At 42.0% G+C, this 22,391-nt stretch overlaps 1 protein-coding gene across 1 annotated transcript in view; it reads right to left on the bottom strand.

Moving 5' to 3' along the window:
* The window catches only part of Rnf144b (ring finger protein 144B), a 49,427-nt gene that overhangs the window by 16,911 nt on the left and 10,125 nt on the right, over window positions 1-22,391 (bottom strand). The window contains exons 2-3 of the mRNA XM_035441533.1: window positions 12,108-12,212; window positions 1,488-1,548 (exon numbers count right to left, since the gene is read on the bottom strand). Of these exons, the coding sequence (XP_035297424.1) occupies window positions 1,488-1,548; window positions 12,108-12,212 (166 nt within the window). The remainder of the gene's footprint in view (window positions 1-1,487; window positions 1,549-12,107; window positions 12,213-22,391) is intronic.

Raw genomic sequence — 22,391 nt, 5'->3', positions numbered from 1 at the left:
AAAGTTGAACACTAGGGGACTCAAAAAGTCCCACAAATCGAAATACCACCTGGGGAAAGAGCATGAACATGTCTGTTGATTTTTTTTTCCATGTGTACCTCACTCACAAGGTTAGTAACCCCACTTGGATGCAAAGACCTATTTGTCCAGGTAACTAAAAACTGTTCTGTTTCCATTAACAATATGTCAATCATTACACCTATGGCAATATGAAGATGTCCATCCTTTGAGGGCTGTTAGTATGATCTCATTTAAGGAAAGGGGACACAAGAAGAATAGTGTGTAATGTAAAGGAGATTAATTCTTATTACCAACAACTGTTGATATTTTGAACAAGACAAGGCAATAGTCAAAGGACATGACTTACGGATAAAATATTCATCATTGAGAACCACAGAAAGTTTTAACTTTGGAAGCCATTAGCACTTGTCTAACTAATGTTATTACATCCCCTATCTGTAAACAATAAGAAGAAAGCCTGCTGCTGAGGGCTAGGTAGTGCAGTTGTTAGGGAGGATGACAGTAGAGCGAGGGAATGCTATTATGGAGGCCACAAGATGTCTCTTGATATCAGCTTGATGTATCAGCCTTATGAGTTTAATTGGGTGATCCACCCATGACAGAACAAAATAATGCAGAGTTCACAGACCATAGGACCAAAAAAGACTATAGCTGAAGAAAGTGACAGTTCCAAACCAAGACGTTGGCTCTCAGAAGCTTTGTTCACACTAGATTAGGGCTGGGAATCTACTCAGTGAGACTATACTAAGCCTATGCAGGAAACATCTTCCTCCAACTTCTCAAACACTAAAAAGATAGACAGGTTTAAGGGTGGCAGGAGGGAATGGACTCCTTGAAAGGATCTGTCAGAGCCAACAGGAATAAAAACACATACCCTACAGATAGACAGGCTGTGTAAGGAAAAAGACTATGAAAATTGCTCCAAGGCCAAAGTAAGGACATAGCCCAGCACTTTGTAAATGCTATTATAATAACACATCCAGATTGTTAGGTATCACCATGACTACAAAAGTAGTACCAAATGGATAGCCAAAGGATACTTTGTCATGAGGACCAATAACAATGTTTTGGCTGGTTAATGTTTTAAGATGATCTTCAAGAGTGAGAAAAATGGTGATAAAACTCTATGTTGAGAGTTATTTTCCTCCGAGTTATTATTATGAAACCATCTTACTTTCGCAATGCCTTTCTGGACACAGCCCAAATTAAAAATACAAAGCAACCGACCTAATGAAAAGTCCATTTCCTGCTAGTCTGCATTTTTGTTTGTTTATTTGCTTTCTTTCCTGCTAGCTACGGCTGGGAGAGTTGAAATTGCATGTGGCAATTACTGTTTGACACCTTTTGTAATCCCCTTGTGGTTCTGAGGACAGCCCACGAGTGCTTTAATCTTGCATGAGAGCTCCTATAAAGACAATCTGTGTAAACACCACGTTCACCACCACAACAAACAGAAGAAGGTGTACCTCGTTCAAACTTTAACCGCTGATAAAGTTGATACTCGGCCACAGGCACCAGACAGGCAATCTGAAATCAGAGACATTGGAAAGAGATGAGATTTTGGTCCATGGAGGGTCCCGCATCACCAGCCCTTCTGCTGTCTTTCTCTGACTTTGCCTCTGTACCCTCTCTTCCTGGGGTCTGGAAACCATTGTCTCCCCTTGTCCATGCAGTAACACATGCAGCAGTTTGCAAAGCATCCCACTCCTCTCGCCACGGCTAGGCATCCGCTCAGGCCGCGAGTAACAAAACTCACTGGTTGCCTCCACTCCTTGGTCAGCAGCTACTAACCAAGTTTTGATACTTGGGGCTCTCACATTGTGTACAGGCATGGAAGAAGCTCTTCCCTTCTCTACACTCCCTGAAAAAGAAACTTTCAAAAGACCATCGCTGTAGTTTTAGATCTTTAAAAACTAAGGTCAAGTAGACATCGCCTCAGTAAATATGCAAATTTTACATAGAAATGGTACACTCTGGCTGGGCAGTGGTGGCACATACCTTTAATGCCAGCACTCGAGAGGCAGAGGCAGGCAGGTACCTGTGAGTTCGAGGCCAATCTGGTCTACAGAGCAAGTTCCAAGACAGGCTCCAAAGCTACAGAGAAAGCCTGTCTCTAGGAAGAAAGAAAGAAAGAAAAAAGAAAGAAAGAAAGAAAGAAAGAAAGAAAGAAAGAAAGAAAGAAAGAAAGGGTGAAAGAGAAAAGGAAAAAAAAGAAAGAAATGGCACACTCTGAATGATACAAACTTTTCTACTGGCCAAATTCTCTTGACTTATACCACACTGACATTATTATACAATGGCAACAAGGGAATGTCCCATTTCCACTTTGTATAGCAGTGATTCATAATAACAGAGACACTTCACATTAAACATCTTAAAATTATATTTCAAAGTCAGAGGGAAGAAAAGCTAACTGTTCTTATAAACTAGAATTCTAAAAATATTAGTTACATTGACAGCAATATATAACTATGCTGATGCCGCCAAATTACAAATGAGAAATAGAACAATTTCAGACCAGCCTCCCAAAAAATTCAACAAGTTAATATGGGCCCCTCCTCTTACCCTTGGTAATTCCAGCATTAAACTGTTAAGCTACTACATGTATGCACTATTATATACATTATGCTTATATGAACTATAGATAGGATTTTGTTACAAAATACACTTAAATAAAAACATTTTTGCAATTGACAAAACAAAGCCTGCTTTGAGAAAATTATAGTAAGAGGATGATGTAAATAGAATTGTGTTTAGTAAATACAGAATATTTTAAAAGAACATTCAAAATATAATTATGTACCTCAAAAGTAGTCTCAATATGTTTATTTCACAATCAGACCAAGTTAACAAAATGAATTAAAGACCACAAAATAAGCAAGTTCAGTCTTCTGCATACCTAACTCAGTATGATAAATTCAATTTGTTCTGAAAAATTATTCCCTTCAAACTTTCTTTTACCAAATTCAGAAAAAAAAATGTGTTTTCATCTGGTACCTTAAAGAAAAGTCCCTTAGCAAACCTTGTGAGAAAAATAGGGCCACTTTCATGATACATGCATTTTGCTATAGTTCTGTTAAAAGTATGATTGGACTTCAGCAATGTGGAAAGTTAGATTCGTTCATTTGCTACAAAAAAGCTCCCCTGAAAGTCAAAGGTATTGTGAATAAATTCAGAGTTGAAGAAAGAAAATCCAAGCAATAGACACTACAAAACAGAGTTCATTGCCTGACTTTGTCACTGGCCACTATGTGTGGAGGGCAAATGATCCAATGCTACTTCAACTTTGGGCCCAGGCTGACTGGGGTAGGCATCATCTGGTCCTGAGGGGGTGCTCCCTCACCCTGTCTCTACCTTCCTCTTCCCAAATGCTACTGAGATCACTGATTCTATGCAACAGTCATGAGACCTCCTCACCCTCCACTAAAATGGTGTGTGGACTGATGCTGACCTTCTTTAAGCCCATCAAAGGAAGCGCCTAATATAAGCGGTTTTATAACCTATAATAGCCAAGCCACATAATATTTATGGAGACAAGCAAATAGGAAAGTGTTTTAGAAAGAGATCATATGTTAATGAGAAAAATGACAGAAAGTGACACAGTAAAAACCACTAACAATAGGGTCGGATGTTTATTTTAAATTAGAAAGGCAGATTTCATCTGACCAACACTTTATGACCAACAGGAAAGGTATAAATCTCTAACATTTTGTGTGTTGACCTAGTTTACTTTTCCCATTTATTATTTCATGAAGTCAAATATTTATTTAGAATCCAGGCTTTAACAAAGAAAGTCGACTTTTCCACTGAAGTTTGCAGTCACAGAGAGTTACCAGTGCTCACTCTGACCCTTCTGGAGTACAGATAAAACTCACAGCACACTCATTTCTCTACCAGCTCTGCCCTTCAGGCTTGTATCTTTTCAATATGCTTGCTGACAGCCCACCATGGGCAAAGGACTTGGCAGGACATCTGGGCTACGCACAAGATGTGCTCAAAGAGTGAAACCACTTAGAAGACAATATACACATTTAAAAGGCAAAATGAATCTACTCCCTGATTTTGTCACCTCTTATATTTTGTGAATTAAAACTAATGTCCTAAAATGTTAGATGAGAGATAGACCTGGTTTAAAACACACACACACACACACACACACTATCCAGAGTATTAATTCTTGGCTACACTGTCATTTGAGAGCTAAGTTATAACTTTTAACACTTCCATTTGGACAATTATAAAATTTAAATAATTCTGTTAGGATGAGTTCTGGAAGGTTCCATAAGGCTGCAGGTGAAAGGGTTGCTGCAGGTACTTGAGGATATTCACAAGTGCCCAAAAACTTTCAGGTAACTAGACTGAATCCCAGGAGACAATAAATGAGATTATAAAGAGCCATCTTACATCTACCTTTATCCTCTTTTCCCCCAACAGAGATATTCAAAATTGTCCAAAGTCATGCTGTAATGCTCTTTTGAAACTTTTTATTCCCAAATAAATGTCAGACTCATAACTTGTCGTAAAGGTGGAATAAAGACTTCCCAAGTGCTGCTCTCTCAACATCTCCTAAAGGGAACCTTGTATAAAAACCATCATTAATTATTAAATTGGCATAATACAACTAAATGATTGCCAGGAATTATTAAAATTTCACACATTCTCCCACTAATGTCCTTTTCCAGTCTGGTACCCAATCCAAGCTGCAGCCTGCATCTAGCTGCAGTGTCTCCTGGGCCTTCTGTGGCCGTTTTTAGTTTCTCTTTTCCCCTCCTGCTCTCCACATGTTTGAAGTATACAGGCCAGCTATCTGCATATGCTGTTCTCCAACTGTGGCTGTCCTGATGCCTTCTCGTGATTAGGTTTAGGCTGCTATCATATGTGACTTGGGGGCTATCAGAAGGCACATGGGGACCACAATACTGGTGATGTTAACACCTTGATTTGATTAAGGCAATCAACACCAGATTTCTCTGTCCTTTGTAATTTGTACATATCTTGCAGGAGGGTTTTAAGTCTGGGTCCTTTTTAAAACCTGTCCGTCACATGTGAATGGATGCCTACAGAAGGGGGAGATGGGGTTAGAGTTTGTTGTAAGCAATCCAACCTGGGTACTGGGAACCAAACTTGGGTCCTCCAGAAGAGTGGGAAATGCATTTAAGCATTAAGGCACCTCTCCAGGCACTTAATTAAAGACATTTAAGATAGATATTGCCCTTTCAATAATTAAGAGACACACAAGATGGAGACAAAGACACAGAAGACTGTACACACACACACACACACACACACACACACACACACACACACACACAAGTCAGAGTACAGGCAGAGAGAGAGGAAAGGACATGTGTAATCACCTTCACTGGTTCAGGGCATTATCTGAACAGGTTTTGTGTTTTAACTGAGTTTTAACTGAATTTTAAGCACACAAACATGAGTTCTAGGTGGTCTCACTGCGACTGTGAGGTGGTAAAATGTTTATGCATTAGATACCAACTAAAAATTAAGTAACTTAGGCTAGGGCAATGGCTCAATGGATAAAACCACTTGCCCTCAAAGTCTGGTAGCATATGTTCCATTCCCAGAACCCACTGTGGAAGGGAAGAACTGGCTCCCAAAAGTCATCCTGTGACCTGGACATATGTGTGTCCCTAAACACATCTCAGGCACCTTACTAATAAATACAAATAAAATAATTCTACTGTAGCGGTTCCTTTCTTCCCTTGCTTACTTATTCACTTTAAACCTCTATAGACACGTGGGCACTGGATACTATGTCATTCACTGAGCTTCTCTATTAGCAAACATCTGTATTTAAGGACAGCTCTGAGTGTCTTCCAAGCATGGAGAGACACTGCTGCAGCTGGAAAGAGGGCTCAGCAGCTAAAAGCACCCACAATCCTTGCAGAGAACCTGGGTGTGGTTCCTAGCATGCTCATGACCGCCCACAACCATCCATGACTCCAGTTCCAGGGCATTCAACACCCTCATCTAACTGCCATGGATACCATGCACGCACCTGGTACACAAGAGGCATGCAGACACAACACTTACATACCTAAAGTGAATCTAAAAAATTTTTTTAAGAGATTGCAGCCTGATTCAACTAAAACTCCCCAGTTTAATTTAGTTATTGTTTTTCCATATCACCTTTGAAATTTGTTCTAATCCACTAGTTAAGTAGAAATTCCCCTCTCCTTGAACCCAAGCATAAAAAATACTTTTCTTCCTCATCCTTCCAGACAGTCTTTTGAATAATTTTTAAAAAAGAAAGAAAAAGAAACAATCTAAAGAGAGCAAGAGAAATAACATCAGACATTAAAAACAAAGATCTTTGTTTTAATCTTGATTTTTGGTAAGAATGAACCCAGGGATGCTTACTCACTACTCAGCTGCATTTGTGCTGTCTTTTCTAGTCCTTCCACAGCACAGCAGAACCAGGAAACCAGAGTTCTTGCCCATGGGGAACCAGGACAGCTACACACATGGGAGCCTGAACAACTAAACACATGGGAGCCAGGACAGTTATGAACATGGGAGCCAGGACAGCTACACACATGGGAACCTGGACAACTACACTCATGGGAGCCAGGACATTATGAACATGGGAGCCAAGACAGCTACATACATGAGAGCCTGAACAACTACACACTTGGGAGCCAGGACAGCTACACACATGAGAGCCTGGACAGCTACACACATGGGAGCCAGGACAGCTACACACATGGGAGCCTGGACAGCTACACACATGGGAGCCAGGACAGCTACACACTTGGGAACCTGGACAACTACACACATGGGAGCCTGGACAGCTACACACATGGGAGCCAGGACAGCTACACACATGGGAGCCTAGACAACTACACACATGGGAGCCTGGACAGCTACACTCAACAGCTGGCGGGGCATCTCCAACAGCCACAGCTGAGGTGAAACAAAAAGTGGGCTCAGCTTTTTAATTCACTGTTTGCTAGAACCATAATATGGAAGCAAGCGCCCCACCCATATTAACACTCACCCCTAAGAATAAGAAGGGAGGGAGGAGAGAGAAGAGGGAGCCCACCCATCACAAATACTTATGCAGAAAGCTATAGATGACCCCAGAAGAAATCTGGGTCATGCAGCATATCTTTTTTCTAACAAAAACACAAAAATGTCATAGTTAATTTTAAGTTAAGGACAGGCTTCAGGAAGTACTGCCTATTGGTTTATAAAGTCCGGCCAGTAGGAAGAAGAAGTCAAGGTTTTATTCAGGTTTGGCCCTTTAAACCAGCTGCTGAAAGAAAGAAAGAAAGAAAGAAAGAAAGAAAGAAAGAAAGAAAGAAAGAAAGAAAGATAGAAAGAAAGAAAGGTAAAGAACCAGGTTGAACAGTAGACTACAATAGATGAGTGCAATTGGCCATGAATAGATTGTTATGACCCGTCAAGCAAGATCTGGGCTATTTCTGAGGTGCTGTGACTTGCAAACGTGGAGACAGGAAAGATCACTTGTTCGAAGCTAATACAGAAACTAGCAAACTCTTCTGTCTCAACCCCCAAACACAGGCGGCCCCTTCTACCAGCAGAAAGGAGTGCATCCACCCATTCATCTGAGTACAACACCTAAACTAAACACCAAATCCTGAATGGAAAGAGCCAGAGGGCATCACAGCAGGAAAGGGCAGGGGATGAAAGGTTCATCCTTAACCCAGATGGCTGCTCACACTATCCCTTGCCTTGCCTCAGGCTGCACACCTAGGGGTTAAAAGACACACTCAAGCGTACAGCTGAGACAGCTTCAGCTAAACAGCTGCCTAGTTTTCCTGTGTAGCTTTTAAAGAATCTCAGAGATTTTATTTTTCACTTACATGGGGCTTTAAATACCTCTCAAAATGAAAATTTAAATGTGTTCAAAAAAGTAAATTTCAGCTGGGAACCTCAAAAATATCTCTTCACTATGGTTTGGCAGATCCCTTTGTCCCCTCCTGCCTCCAAAGTGTAGCTTTTCTCCAGCCCACACATATCACAATGGATGGCTATTAGAAACACAGCCGTCCCTTCCCATTTGTACCCCGCCGTCACAGTCAGGGGAACAGTCTCACTAGCCAGGGCATCTTCTTCTTTCTGTCCCTGCTCCCCACTGTGGGAGGAAAGACTGTTAAAGGGTAAGGACAGCCAGGTGTGAAGAAAGTTTGGTTCCTATAGCTCCAGCTGCCTCTCCCAAAGCCACCTTAAATAAACACTTCCCCCCCCAACCCCCAAGGAAAAACTGTGGTTTGCCCATGTAACCTCAGATGTCCTTAGCCCTTCTCCTTCTCGCCATGCCAGCGGGTTCTACGCTCTAAATCCATTCCTACAGAAGTTCTGAGCCCCTGTTCCTGGCAAGGCCAACTGTACCCACCCTTCCTCTGGTGCATGCTGGGAGTAAAAGGCATGCTGGTTATTCTAGGGCCCCAGGACTTGGAAAGAGGCTTGGTGCCTGAGAGGCGGGTGAGAAGTGCTTGCCTCCCCTGCCAACCGCCAGTAGGGAAAAGCCCAGTTTCTTTGGCCCTGCAGTGACAGGTACTGTTCAAATGGTTTTATGTGCTTGTCACACTAATGTCACACAGCACGGACAAACAGTGTAGGCTCTCCCCACAGGGGCATGCTCCTTCTCCAACACTGCAGGGAACTGCTGAGATTAAACATCGCCTTTCAATACAGAGCTTTACTTAAGGTAATAATGACAGAAATAACAGTCTGCGTCCTGTGTTCATAATTCCATGTTGGACAAGTTCCTGGTTCTGGTACATGGGAAAACCCTGCGGAGCAATGGGTGAAAGTACCAGATGATGCAATGGAGGAAAACATGACTTTCCCCTGGCTCCCAGAAAGGTCACCTCTAAGCCACGAGTCACTGTCGATCACCAGCTTTTGGGACAATGAAAGGGAAGCTGCCATGTTCTCCTGTCTCCTGTGTAAGCAAACAGGGCTTGAACTGGGCATTAAAATGCTTTACTAATGAGGCTCTTCTTGACAGATAAACACGAAGAGGCAGAGCCACAGCTGAGCCAATTTAGAGGCTTCAGGAAGACAGACAGGGAGGCCAGCCAAGTGAACAAGCCGGACCTACACAGGAAAGCACACACACAAAGAGCTTAACCAGCTGCAGGCAGAGTCATTTCTAACAAGTATATTAAAGCATTACCTGTATGATTAAATATTGTCCTCAAGTGCAAGGAGGAAGACCATCATGGCGGAGTCCAGTCATAGGAATGGGCCCCCCTATGATATAGTTACAGTGGCAGACTATGGGCCACGTAGTAGCATAAGGATTATACAGAATGAAACCATTATGTTAGGAAGGGGGTGGCACAGCCCGAGTTCATCTGTGTGTGAATGAGTGAATGAATCCCAAATAAAACAGATAAAAGCTAATTAGATCTCCAATATAATCTGGGCTCGGGTCAAAATTCCAAAGGAGAACCACCCCCACTGCCATGACACGGTTTTAGCACTGGAGACTGCCAAGTTGTAGCAGGTTGGTTAAGAACTTGACTGTCGTAGCTGAATCCTCATCATTAGCTGAGCTCTCTGTAAAGCCAGGGGGAATAGAAATGGCCCACAAATGCCCTGGCGAGTCTTACTGTTCAACTAATGAGAAAAAGACGTGGTAAATTTTAAATTAGTTTAGTGTAGAATAGTTTTGTCCTGTTTTCCCAAATATACTTTGAAATTTTTATGAATTTTGAGAAATATTATGGACTTGTTTGGTTTTAATATAGCCTTAAAGTAAAATTGCTTTGGGGAGAAAAACTAAATACAGCTAGTAGCAGCTAGAAAGGCGAGAGACTGTATTCCAGGAAAGAACAGGCAGAATGCTACCAGGAAATGGGTATGCAAGGATAGTCAGAAAACCTAAGGTCTGCTCCGTGAATGGCTCAACTCCCCACGTGTCTGAACACATTGGCCCTAGCAGTCAACATCCAAGATATTGCTGCCATGTGCTGCCATGTGATGTTCAGGGTAACACCATGCAACTAGGCTTTCCACAGTGACAGACATTTCCTGCTCTGAGCTGTCAATCATGTAGCCAGCATTCACCATGAATAGCTATGAACACTTCAAAGCAATTTTTAAGTGACCCACCAGAAAGATAAAGTTTCTTTTATAGACTTTTAATTAAACTACAATTAAATATCCATATCTGACTGTCAACTGCTGGGCTGGGTCTAGATTAATTTCATAAGCTTTGTTTGAAACCTCACCAAACTGTTCATTTATATTTAATAGATTTTCTATATAGGAATTGAATAAGATTTCTCCCAAATGCAGCATTTACAGCCTACTCTACATCTCTTGCATTTCACTTTTTTGTTTTGTTTAGTTTTTCGAGACAAGGTTTCTCTGTAGCTTTGGAGCCTGTTCTGGAACTCTGTAGAATAGGCTGGCCTCAATCTCATAGAGATCTGCCTGTCTCTGCCTCCCAAGTGCTGAGACTAAAGGTGTGAGTCACCACAGGCATTTCACTTTCATAACTGTCTGGCTCATTGCATGTTTACAGCCTCTCTGCTAGGTCAGACACTCCTCCAGGATGGTGCTGGGCTGCTTTGGCCTCCACTCAGTCCCTGCACAGGGTGGTACCTGAAACTTGTGCTCTATGTATCCTTGGCACAGGTTAGACATCAGAAAAATGATTCAGAAACGACAGCACCAAGATTGATGCTCTCAGATACTTAGACTCCTTTTAAGAGTGACTGTTACATAACACCAGTGAGCAGTGTCGTGGGCAGGTAGTCTCTTGTATTTTAGTCTCTTGTACTTTAGTCTCTTCATACCACTATTCAATGCAAAAGTAAGCAGTGACCCTTGGGACAGGATTTGTGTGTTCAATACTTTCAAGAAAACTTTGGCTTCAATATTTTCTTAAAATGAGTCAATTCTACATCATTACAAACTCCTTTTAGGCTTCCTTTAAAAGCTCTTCTTAAAAAATAAAAACTTATCTCACTTATACCAGTGTTCATAAACAACACACAGGACAGACTGAGTCAGGGTAGAAGGAGATATACCACTTTCTACCTACTTTTCTAACAAATCAAAGGATATGTTTTAAGAAATGTGTATTTAGAAAGATGTCTATCTATATGTACACACAGATATCTCCCTATATACATACCACAGAGCCCTAATTCTCAAGTCTTTTGCTGCACATTTGGTCTACCTACTTTGTGGGGGTCAAGAAAACTGGATGAGAATTCTAGTTCTTTCTAGATCGGTCCTTTGAGGTTAAGTCACTTACAGCCTCTGAACTTCAGTTTCTGTAGCTAAAGAAAACAACAAACTTCACGAGGCTTGTGGGAAAGTACACAAGCCAAAGAAGCAACAGGAAGAGTGCCCGGTGCTAAGCAGGTGCCCGGTGCTTATCGAATGGACAGCTTATTTCATCAGTTTCTTGGGAGCACTTCTGGAGGATTACACATTCTCTTACACAAGAGTTCATTATATTCAAGCGAACAGAGCCTGAAGGTCCAGAGGCAGATTTCAGGCCAGCCAATGAGGGGGGATCAAACAAACAAAAGAATGAGATAAACTGCAACCTGGAGAGAAAGGAAAACTTGCTCCAAGAGGAAAGACCTACCTGATGCCTGAGGCAGCCCCACTGAAAGGCCTCTCTCCTCACTCTTGGGAAATGTTTCAACCTCGGGCTACCTCTGCAGAAGGCTACCTTATGAAACAAACAAACTCCTATACACCCGGGATCATTTATTTATATATTGCATAACTCCCTCACTTATGGTCTATCTATCTTCAAAGTTTTCAGGCTTAAGAGACCATTCACTGAGCATCCTTCAAGCCTCACCCTTGGTAAGTTTGATTTCTAGCATTGTTGCCTGTTTTAAGAGCTCCTACAATGCGTGACGTGGCATACATAAACAGAACCGAGATAAACGGCCGTGCTCACAGCTTGTATAAAAGATTCCAGCTCTGTGTGGCAATAAAACACTCCTTTAAAAAGTTAGCCTCTGTATTTTGTCACTAACTCCCTAGTATGCAATACTTAAGAGTCCAGATGCTAAGACATAATTCAGCAGGGCAGAAGGGAAGGCGACAGCATGCATCCATACCTCTGTTTCTTGCAGGGTCCCGTGTTTTATGCACACCATGTCAGGACAAGTGATGGGAGACCCACATCCTTCTCGGATTGACAGCATCATATACTGTCGCAGGCACTATAAGAAGGGGGAAAGAAGCAGATATTTTAAACATCACATCCACTACAGTAGCGCAAAGGTTACATAAGAGAGCATCCACAGCGTCTTCCTAAATTGGCTGTCCTGGGGTTCCTGTACTCAGGAAACATAAGTTATCACAAGTGTGGGTACTAAAGAGCCATCACTTTGGAAAGAATGCAGAGCCAGAAGATTAATCACAGATGACTTCATTTTAAGCGTTTTTTCAAGTCAGACTCCCACGTGCTCACTCAGTTTGTCTGCCTTAGACTGGGAAAAGAAGAAGCACTTTCGAATCCACAGCAAAAGCCTCCATGCTTAGTTTCTTTTCAAACCCGATTTGATTTCCCAATTCTAGTTTGTTTGTTTGTTTGTTTGTTTTAATTTTGTATGTATTATTTTATTTTATGTGTATGAATGTTTTTCATGTGTGTGTGTGTGTGTGTGTGTGTGTGTGTGTGTGTGTGTGTGTATGTGACACAGAGGTCAGAAGGGGGCATCAGATCCTCCAGAGCTGGAAATATGGATGGTTAATGAACCACCACGAGGGTGCTCAGAACTGACCCCAATCCTCTGCAATCCTCTTAACCATCCCCCCATTTCCCTAGCACCCCCAATTCTGTTTTTAATCTAGTGAACCTCTCTTGTAAGTTTACCTGAAAGTAGAATGACCCTCACTCTGGGATCCCGGACCTAAGATACCCAAACAGAATCAAAATACTGATAAGGACTGAGTTATACAGGAAAAAGTCAGGTGGCTTCCTGCTGGCTTCGGATAGCAAAGACAACTTGAAAGAACAGGCCATCCCAAAAACAGAAGCCTTACTGGATGCCACCATGTTGACAAGGGTTTTGATGTGTTTTGTTATTGTGTTTTGCTTTCTTTTGTTTGTTTTGTTTTTGGACATAGGGTTTCACTATGTAGCCCAGGAAGAACTAGAACTTTCCGTCCACCTGCCTCAGCCTTCCAAACTGCATGTCCCACCAGGTCCTCTTGAAGAGCTTGGGACAGGAAAATTAAAGAATGAGTTCCAGGACAGCCAGAACTGTTACACAGAGAAACTCTGTCTTACAAAAGACAAAAAAACAAAGAATCAGTGCTGTGCATCATTACATAAACCATTAAATCAGAGTCTGTGGTCAGAATCTAGCACAGAATCGTGAAATCTATGACTTTTCCTGACCTCTTAAAATTAGTTTTCTTCATGTGAAGACGGAACCCAAGCAGCACTGTTATATTTCATTTAAAATCGTGTATTTTTCTAACTGAAATGACAAACCATACACTGTCACACAAAGGCTGCCATCCCAGGGGACCTTGCAAAGGGCTGCCTACCACTCTGCTTCTAGAGATTCCCCTGTCTCCCTTCAGCCACACGGTTCCAATACTACTGCCTTTACCCTCTCCTGCCAGCAGCCACTCACAGAAACTGAGGAAAACAGGCTCTAAAAATATGTGCTGCCCAGGCTCAAGGGGAAAGTATATGAGAAAAACAAAGTGATACTGTGTGACAAACTTCAGAGCATAGCAGCTGAGGTGTACACCTGCTGACAGTGGCAAATGACTCTACCTAGGACCCAGATGCATGTCCTCATCATTTGTAAACTAGGGAAGATAATGTCTGTTTAGTTACAGGGTTTCATGTGTGCACACACAGAGAGAGACAGACACACACACACACCCCTAAAACGAGGCCTTTGTAAGTTTCTGAATTGCTTCATCTTAGACCAGTCCACCCTTTGGAGTTCTGACATCTCCTTTCCAGACTCTCTCCAAGGAACCGGTTAAACCACCTGGAGCAGAGACGCTGCCCAGACAGAAAAGGTGTGTGAGCCAGAACATTCCACCAGCCTGTAGACAAGCTTCTCCTCAGGACTCTTTGGGGTACAGAGAAAGCTTAATGTTGCATAGTAACTAGAGAGCTATCACTCAAGTTTAATAGGCAAAAATGATTACTTAAACTTACATTGCAAATTTGTACAGTTGAACCATCAAGGTTCCCCACTGGCTTATAGTAGATGTTCCATTTGCTAATGCCAGGTCCATAGGTGTTTTGCAAACCATAATATGTCAACTAATGAATTTAGAAGATTTCCACACAAGCATTCCCATGTCTCCAAAAAATACAGTGTGCTGCAATTTTTGGAGCAAGGTTGGAGCTGTATGCACAGTTGGACCACAGGTGTTGAGTGCATTCTTTTTATTCTGAGACACTTTTTTGTTTGAGATGCTGAAGCATTAGTGTAGGTGGTTAAGCAGCTGGGAGCTCAGGCACATGACAGGCCATCAGTGTGGCCATGCACTTTACCCAAAGTAGAGGAAGAACAGTTAGTCCCAGCCACTGCTCCGTATCACATTTTTCAAGTGCCTGTGTTCATGGTTTCCATTAGCTTTCACTGAAAAATACCATCTCAAACCTTCTCCTCATCCCTTCAGCTGGCTAAAGAAGCACAAAAGAATCAAAAATATTTTACAAGAACTAAACAAGTCAAACTCTGGTAAAAAACTAACAATTCTGGAGAAAAAAAAAACCTGGCACCTAGCTTACACAGAAAGAGAAACACACAAAACTACCACCATTTGCTACGTTTAACAATTGCATGTCATTAAACTTGAGCAGTGTACAGATCTTGCAGTTTTCTATATGACTGACAAAGTCTAAGGTGATGTTTCAAAAACATTTCAAAAGCCCAGATGACTAATAAAAGGGAGAATTGGTCTTTTTGTGTCGTTACCTTTCATTTAAATGGCTTGAAGGAGCATAGATAAATACTTGAAGACCTTAAAGGTCATAAATAAAACCAAGACTCCTCACCTCACTCACTCTACAGCCCACAAGGATTTCAATTCGATGTAGTCAAGCATTCAACCACCAAACACATGGCAAGCCAGGTGATTCGTATTGTTCCTTCCAACTCAGTCTATGAGTTATGTCAATGGAATTTTTCAAGGAAGGGTTTTTTTCAAGGTTGTTGTTCACCCTATGTCAAAGGACATGGCGTTCTTCATAAGATGTTCTCAACAGTCTTAGAGACATGGCGAAAAAGCTTGTAATGTACCCATCTAAGAACAAGCTACGGGCATAGACAGATAGGCAGAAAATAGCTGGATAGATGACAGATAATTGATAGATGATAGATGGATAATTGATAGGTGATCGATTGTTGATAGATGATTAATGGATTATAGATGATAGGCAGATGATAGATAGACAGATAGATAATACATGAATGATAGGTAGACAGTCAATATATAATTGACTGATAGACTGATTGATGGATGATAGGTAGATAGGGGATATATAGATGATTGATAGACCAATTAATGGATGATAAATTTCTGGTTTTGTGTGTCCTTTACTATACTGCTTGTTTCACTCAGAGCTTCCATCTGTACCTTGTCAGAAAGGCCTTCTCAGCTAAGACCAATTCCCTACCTCTATGGGTCTCTTTCCATGGTGTATTTCCTTATCTACTTGTATTTCCTCATCTATCTTGTGTTCTGAAGGATCCTAGAAAAATGCAATGCCCCAATACACATCACTGAATGACTCACACATCAGATGAACTCTGAATTCTCTTCTCATGAAAGTATCACCCTGTTTTTGTTTGTTGGTTTGGTTTGTCTGTTTTGTTTTTTTGAGACAGGGTTTCTCTGTGTAGCAGCTCTGGCTGTCCTGGAACTTGTTTTGTAGACCAGGCTGGTCTCAAACTCATGGAGATCCACCTGCTGCCAAGTGCTGTTATTAAAAGTATGCCCCACCATGCCCAACTGGCCCTTCTTTAGATTACTATAGCTTTGTTGTTGAGTTCTGTAGTCAGGAGGTGAGGTCTCTGACTTTGTGGCTCTTTTTCAAGGTTACTTGGACTGCTTTAGTTTTTTTTTTTTTTCAATTTGTAACACGTGGCCACTTGACCAGTATTGAATGCTCCAATAAAGTGTCTTTCCACTTATTTAGTCTCTCTTACTAATAATGTATATTTTTCAGAGTATCCATTTTACGTATTTTCATTAAATCTATTCCTCAGTATTTTATTCCTTTTTAAGTTATTATAAATGTAACTGTTTTTCCACAACTGCACTGTATTATTCCTTGATAGAACAGAGAAATACTGTTGATTTTTGTACACTGTTCTTGTCTTCCATCACCTCACTAAACTGATACCTGAGATTTTAAATCTGGAGTGATTGCTATGTGCAGCCATGTCTGAGAACGCACTCCACCCCACCCACCCCCACCCCAGTGTTACTTTGGGAGATACAGTTATGTCTTTCATTACTTCTGTATCACTAAGTGGTGTTGACTAAAATGAATCTCAGAGAGATGAGTCTCTCCATCAAGATCCACAATGAAAATAGGCTGTAACTAGTTCCAGGCGAAGGACTAAAGGAAACTTAATGGGGAAATTACATTAACAACATTTAAATGCCTTTCCTTTAGGGAATCTTTAAATGCTTTAAAATGGTTCTGCTGCTCTTTCTGGAAAGGGTACAAAGCTCCAGTCTGTAAGTCTGAGAAGAGTCATTCAATATGGGGGATTAAGTCTGGGCTCCAGTCAAAAGTGCCTCCAGTCCCACCAACAGAGAGCAATCAAACACTTCTATCTTTATCTCAAGTGATCAAATACCCAAATTAAGACATTTGGTGACAGGAATAACTGTGAGGAGAAATTCCATGAAAAAGCTGCGGTCTGGTCCAGTCATCACGACAAAGCAGTAAGATATGGGAACTGAAAGAACATTCCCCCCAGAGCAGTGAACAAGGTCTTGTGGCAGAGACATCTGCTTCCAACAGAAGGAACTCAAGAACTCTCCTAGAGACCTTGGGGGCTTTTTCTTTTGCCCTATCTGGGCCTCCTTTGTTACCAAATCGTACTCTGTTCCCAAAGAGACCCATCTGGCCCAGCTGCTACCTATAACACAACACACCCAAGAAAGTCACCCACAACTCAAGGAGAAAGAAAGCAAAAGGCTTGCCAAGTTTACATCCTTCCATTTCCTCCAAAGAATCACCACCCTCAAGCCACAGCCCTCAGCTGGCACTGGGGCTCCCGAAAGACTGGCACAGGCAGGGAGATAAGCATACCCCGATTCCACACTGGTAGGCTACACACATCAGTCTCCTCCCTGCTCCTGTGAGAGGCCCAACCTGACCTCTTAACACAGCACCTCTCATCCTCTTAGATGTGAATACAGACTCAGTTATAGGAAGGGAAACGAAACTCAGATTGATAAAGGGTCAGAAAATCTCCGGCCATGATGGAGGGTTTTGGAGATTATTTAAATAGAGTACCACCATTCAACCTCGTCTATGAAAACACGGTGAGCTCGGTGTTCTCTTAGAGAATTCAGCGCTGCGTGTTCAAATCATGTAACAAACATAAAGAATAGTGAGGCAAATGAAAGGGGTGTGTAATGAGTAGAAGGGCTACGTGTGTGAGTCTGCTGTGATTTGAAGGAGTGTGCCCCCTTCAAAACTCATGTCCAATTCAATCCCCAGTGTCACAGGATTGCAAGGACTGATCTTTGGGACTCAACTAAGTCTCGTGCCTCTTAGAATTCCTTTCAGCATTATTATGAGGTTGAGTGACTTCAAAGGGGACTCTGGGGTTCTGTTCTCTTCCTCTTTTGTGTGTTGCTGTCCTGATGGTGAGGTGAGTGGCTTCCTCTGTCAAGTACCTCTGCCATAATGTACTGACTTAACCACAGGCAGAATGCACCAAAACCAGCTGTGAGCCTAAGCAGCCCTTCTCGTGAGAGCCTGGGTTGATTGGCTCAGGCATTCAGTGTGGGGGTGGGGAGTTAACAAGCATTCTATGGGAAGCCTGGTTGCTCTCTCACAGAAACTCTGAAATTGGTATTATCCCATTTCAAGTGAACCACACGAATAATTTAGCCTCAATTCTCATGACCAATGGTTACAGAATTTGAGGTTTAAACCAATATCTAAGTGAGTCTCTGTCCTTCTATGTTTTCCTACTGTATTGGCTGATTTCTCAGTTGTTAGAACAAAAGGATGAGAAAATACTAGAATCTCTACAACTTGAAAACAGCATTTTGGGGGCTGGAAAGATGGCTCAATGGTTAAGAGCACTTTCTGCTCTTCCGGAGGACTACCCAAGTTCAGGTCCCAGCACCCACACTGGATAGTTCAAAACTGCCTTTACTCTAGCTCCAGGAGGTTAGACATCCTCTTCTTGCCTTGGCAAGTACCCACATACCTCTCTCTCTCTCTCTCTCTCTCTCTCTCTCTCTCTCTCTCTCTCTCTCACACACACACACACACACACATATGCACCACACACACACACACACACACACACACAAATAAAAAATAAGTTAATAAGTTAAACTAAGAAATATTTGAAGAAAAGTATTTTTTTCTTTCTGATGATTATCAAGTGCCACCAAGATAGCCCAGTAGGTGCACCAAGTGCCATGAAGACTGATGACCCACAAGACAGAAGGAGAGAACTAACTCAAACAAGCTGTCCTCTAACCTCTGCATGTGTACCAGGGCAGGTGCTGCTCCCCACAAAATAAATGAATAGAAGCATAATAGTGAAATAATACTACCAATATAATAAAACAGAAAACTACTAAAGATCAGTCATGGGTCATATTAAACAGTCTGCCACTGACACAGAAGCCAGGACAAGCAGGCACTGCAGCCATAACTTTTTCCAGTTGTGAGAACAAACAGCCTATGCCCTATGCAATCATCTACAACCCACTCACAGCAAACAGGAATTACCTGGAAACTGAGCTGTTCCTGGGAATACCGGCAAGCAATGCTCCTAAGCTGGGTGAGTGGAGGGAGCAGGGGAGACAGCTGAAGGCCAAGGTCTGGGCTTCTGCATTGAGTTTTCTCAACATCAGCTAATGTGCCAGTGGCTGGGAGCTCCAGCCGAGCAAACCAGACCTCTAGGCCTCTCAGACTTGCTCTGCTCAAGAAGCTTGCCCGAAGTCACACTGTTGGCAACTGAGTCCCATGGCCGTCACTGTGCTGAGATTACATGTTCACTCTCTGTTCTCTGGAAAACTTGAATTATTTTCTTTAGTGAGTTACTCCTTGTATCTGCTTTATGCCAAGTTGTCCTACACAGAATTTTCCAGAACCGGCTGTCTGATTTGCAATAACAGGAACTACAGGTAGGTCATAAAAACTTCATGTGAGCCTCTACCCATTATCTAACAATGAAACTCTAGAGAGCTGGTTATGGATGAGACCATATTATTGTGTGTTTTTTAAATTATTTTTTATTTAATTATTATGTACTTTTATAGAACTAGTTCTTGTTTCATCCAAACAACATTACAATCCAGGAATCAAGGTTATGGATCTAGGGGGTTGGAGAGAAAGCTCAGAGGTTAAAATCACTGGCTGCTCTTTCAGAGTACCTGGGTTCAATTCCTAGCACCCATATAGCTGCCTGTAACTCCCATTCCAGGGGATTTGATGCCTTCTTTTGACCTCTACAGGGACCAGACACATGCTTGGTAAACAAACAGAAATGCAAGGCAAAACATTCATACAATAAAATTTTAAAAGATACAAAAAAAGACTATGGATCTAAAGCAAGTCACCTACTCACATTGGTTCCCTTATCTGTAGACTGCTGGGTAGAAATGAAAAAATAAACAAAACACAAATATGCAGTACATAACACACTGAAGATATCAAACTTCTATGCTTTTTCTCTTTCCTTGATTCCACTTTACAGATGTATAAGCTGAAGGTGGGAGAGACGGAGTCAACATTGTAAATCCATGTGGCAAATAACCCACATGCTTTTCAGATGGTCAAACCCCAAAGACCCAGACTGGGTGCTGGAAGTGATGTAGTGCCTTCAGTTAACACAGCCGTTTATTCCCATGGAAACCGGGTGATGATTTTTTTTTTTTCACTTGATTCGGAAGGGACTGGTTATGTATCTGGAATCCACCATGTGGGTATACATAGCAAATCCTTTATGTTTGGCTGAAATGCTAAAAAGGAAAAACTGGATTTTTGGCTTCAATTTACATAACTCATTCAAATATCCTTTCGCATTTGGTTACATCTTATCACTACACGTGACAAAGCACCTTCCACTGCTGTAGAAACATTATTACTGCATTGTCCTTTCACTGTTACATGCTCCCTTTGTATAGTTGTTTTCAATTATAGTCCATTTTTTAAAATGTGATAATACAGTATAAAATCAGACAAGACTGCCCTGGTATGGGGACACTGTAGACTTTGTTATAGGGTAGATTCAAGAGGTTAGTTTATTTTGCTACAACTGACTTCCTCTTGAGGAGGCAGTGTGCATGCAACCCTAGCATGTACTCTCCTCGCACACAGACTAGAGAGGGTGAAAAGTTTGAAAAGACCCAGAGTGTCACAACAGAGCCTATCACTATGTTGGGAAGGTCATATGGCCTTGACTCAAAAGGTAGGTAACTTTCAATTCTCCTTCTAGAACTTTCTATATTTAGATGTTCAAGAATTTCCATCTGCAATAGCAAAAACTTAATATCTTAGCAGAAACTTAAAATCCATTATTATAGGAGGTGCCTAGTTAAGCAAATTATTATATATGTGATATGTGTGTTAAGTGTGGGTGTGTTCATGCCATGGAGGTCAGACAACAGCTTTCAGGATCCAGTCATCTCTTTTCACCTTTATGTGGGGTCAGGAGATTACACTCAGGTCATCTGGCTCGTGAGGAAAGTATATTTACCTGCTGAGCCATCTCGACAGCTCTGGGTCTTTTTCTTTCTTCAGTGTGACACAGCTATACCATAGGACACTATGCAACACTTTGTTGTAGATAGGTCTATCTATTCTTATATGGAAATGTCCACAGTATACTAAATTATATGTGTAAAACTCAAGCTAAGTGGTATGTGCTGATAACATACCCATATCTGTGTATATAAGTTTATATACTAGAGAAGATCCTAGAAGGAGTATAGAGGAATTATTGATATACTAAAGAGTTTTTTATTTCTTTTTATCTTCATTTAATACCAGCACATCATGATTATAATTAAAAGTTAGCCCCTCTAATGTAAAGGGAGTGAGGAAAACAGGGCAGGAGGAAGGGGGGGGAGTAACTGAGGTCTAGTGTTATTTCTAGTTAGTTCTCCAGTCTCACACGTGTACTAAAAGCTTTACATTGATCTGGAGTCTCTGACACTGAAAGCCATTCTGAGTTGGCAGTGAAGGAAGGCGAGTGTTCATCCGGGCAGCCTCTCCTGTGGGCTCTGCTGTCAGGGCCCTCCTATCCCTGCTGGCTTCCTGGCTGCACAAAAAGATCAGCAGAGGAGCCAGATTCTGCACGTCCTGTTCCTAAATCACTACAAATCTGCAGAAGTAGTTGGAATTACCTGGAGTCTGGCGACAATACAGAGGACTTGCCTGTCTCAAATACTTTCAGAAATTGGCAACTAGGCAAAGGATTTGCTGGAAATGGCTGAGTGGGCCTCAGAACATGGATGAGCAGATCCGAAAGTACCATTACCTCAGAGAGCAAGCCACTGTCATATATCAGTGTCATGATCTTGACAGTGGGATGTTCTTTAATGCCAGATTGGAGTCACAATAAGGACACAGTGGGTTGAATAAGGAATGGAGTTCCTTGACCAGGCGATAACCTCACTAGGAGTTAAGCTGGTGGAATAAGAAAGGCCCCAGTAGAAAAGCATGGAAGTGTCAGTTGACTCCTATTAAGAGGTAGGAGCAAGTGACCTGCACAGACACTATGTGACATGAACGAAAGAAGTTGGTTGGCCGCACAAAGGGACACAAGCATTCTCATGTTGGTGACTTGACAAGAAGAGCTAACACTTACGAACTCTGACATCAAAGTTATCCTAATGGATAACCAAGAGGAGAAACTGGGGACATCCAGACCACAAGTTGGGCTCTGTCATACCACAGAAGTTGAGAGGCCTGTTGTTCCACGAGCCCTCCTCCCAGCCTGCTGCCCTTCCTTACCCTCCTCTAGCATGCTCACTTCCCGCCCGTTTTCCACCCTATTCCAAAGCCACCCTCATACCCTTCTCAAAAACAAAGCCCCAGCAGCTCGTCTGTCTTCCCCTTGGAACTGTCCACATGACCTCTATCTAGTTTCTGCCTGTCTCTCTAGACTCATGCCCGGGCACAGGCCCCCTGCCAAGCAGACATTCCA

Source organism: Cricetulus griseus, chromosome 3, assembly GCF_003668045.3.
Source record: "Cricetulus griseus strain 17A/GY chromosome 3, alternate assembly CriGri-PICRH-1.0, whole genome shotgun sequence".
NCBI lineage: Eukaryota > Metazoa > Chordata > Mammalia > Rodentia > Cricetidae > Cricetulus > Cricetulus griseus.
This window is presented reverse-complemented; position numbering and strand designations above follow the sequence as displayed.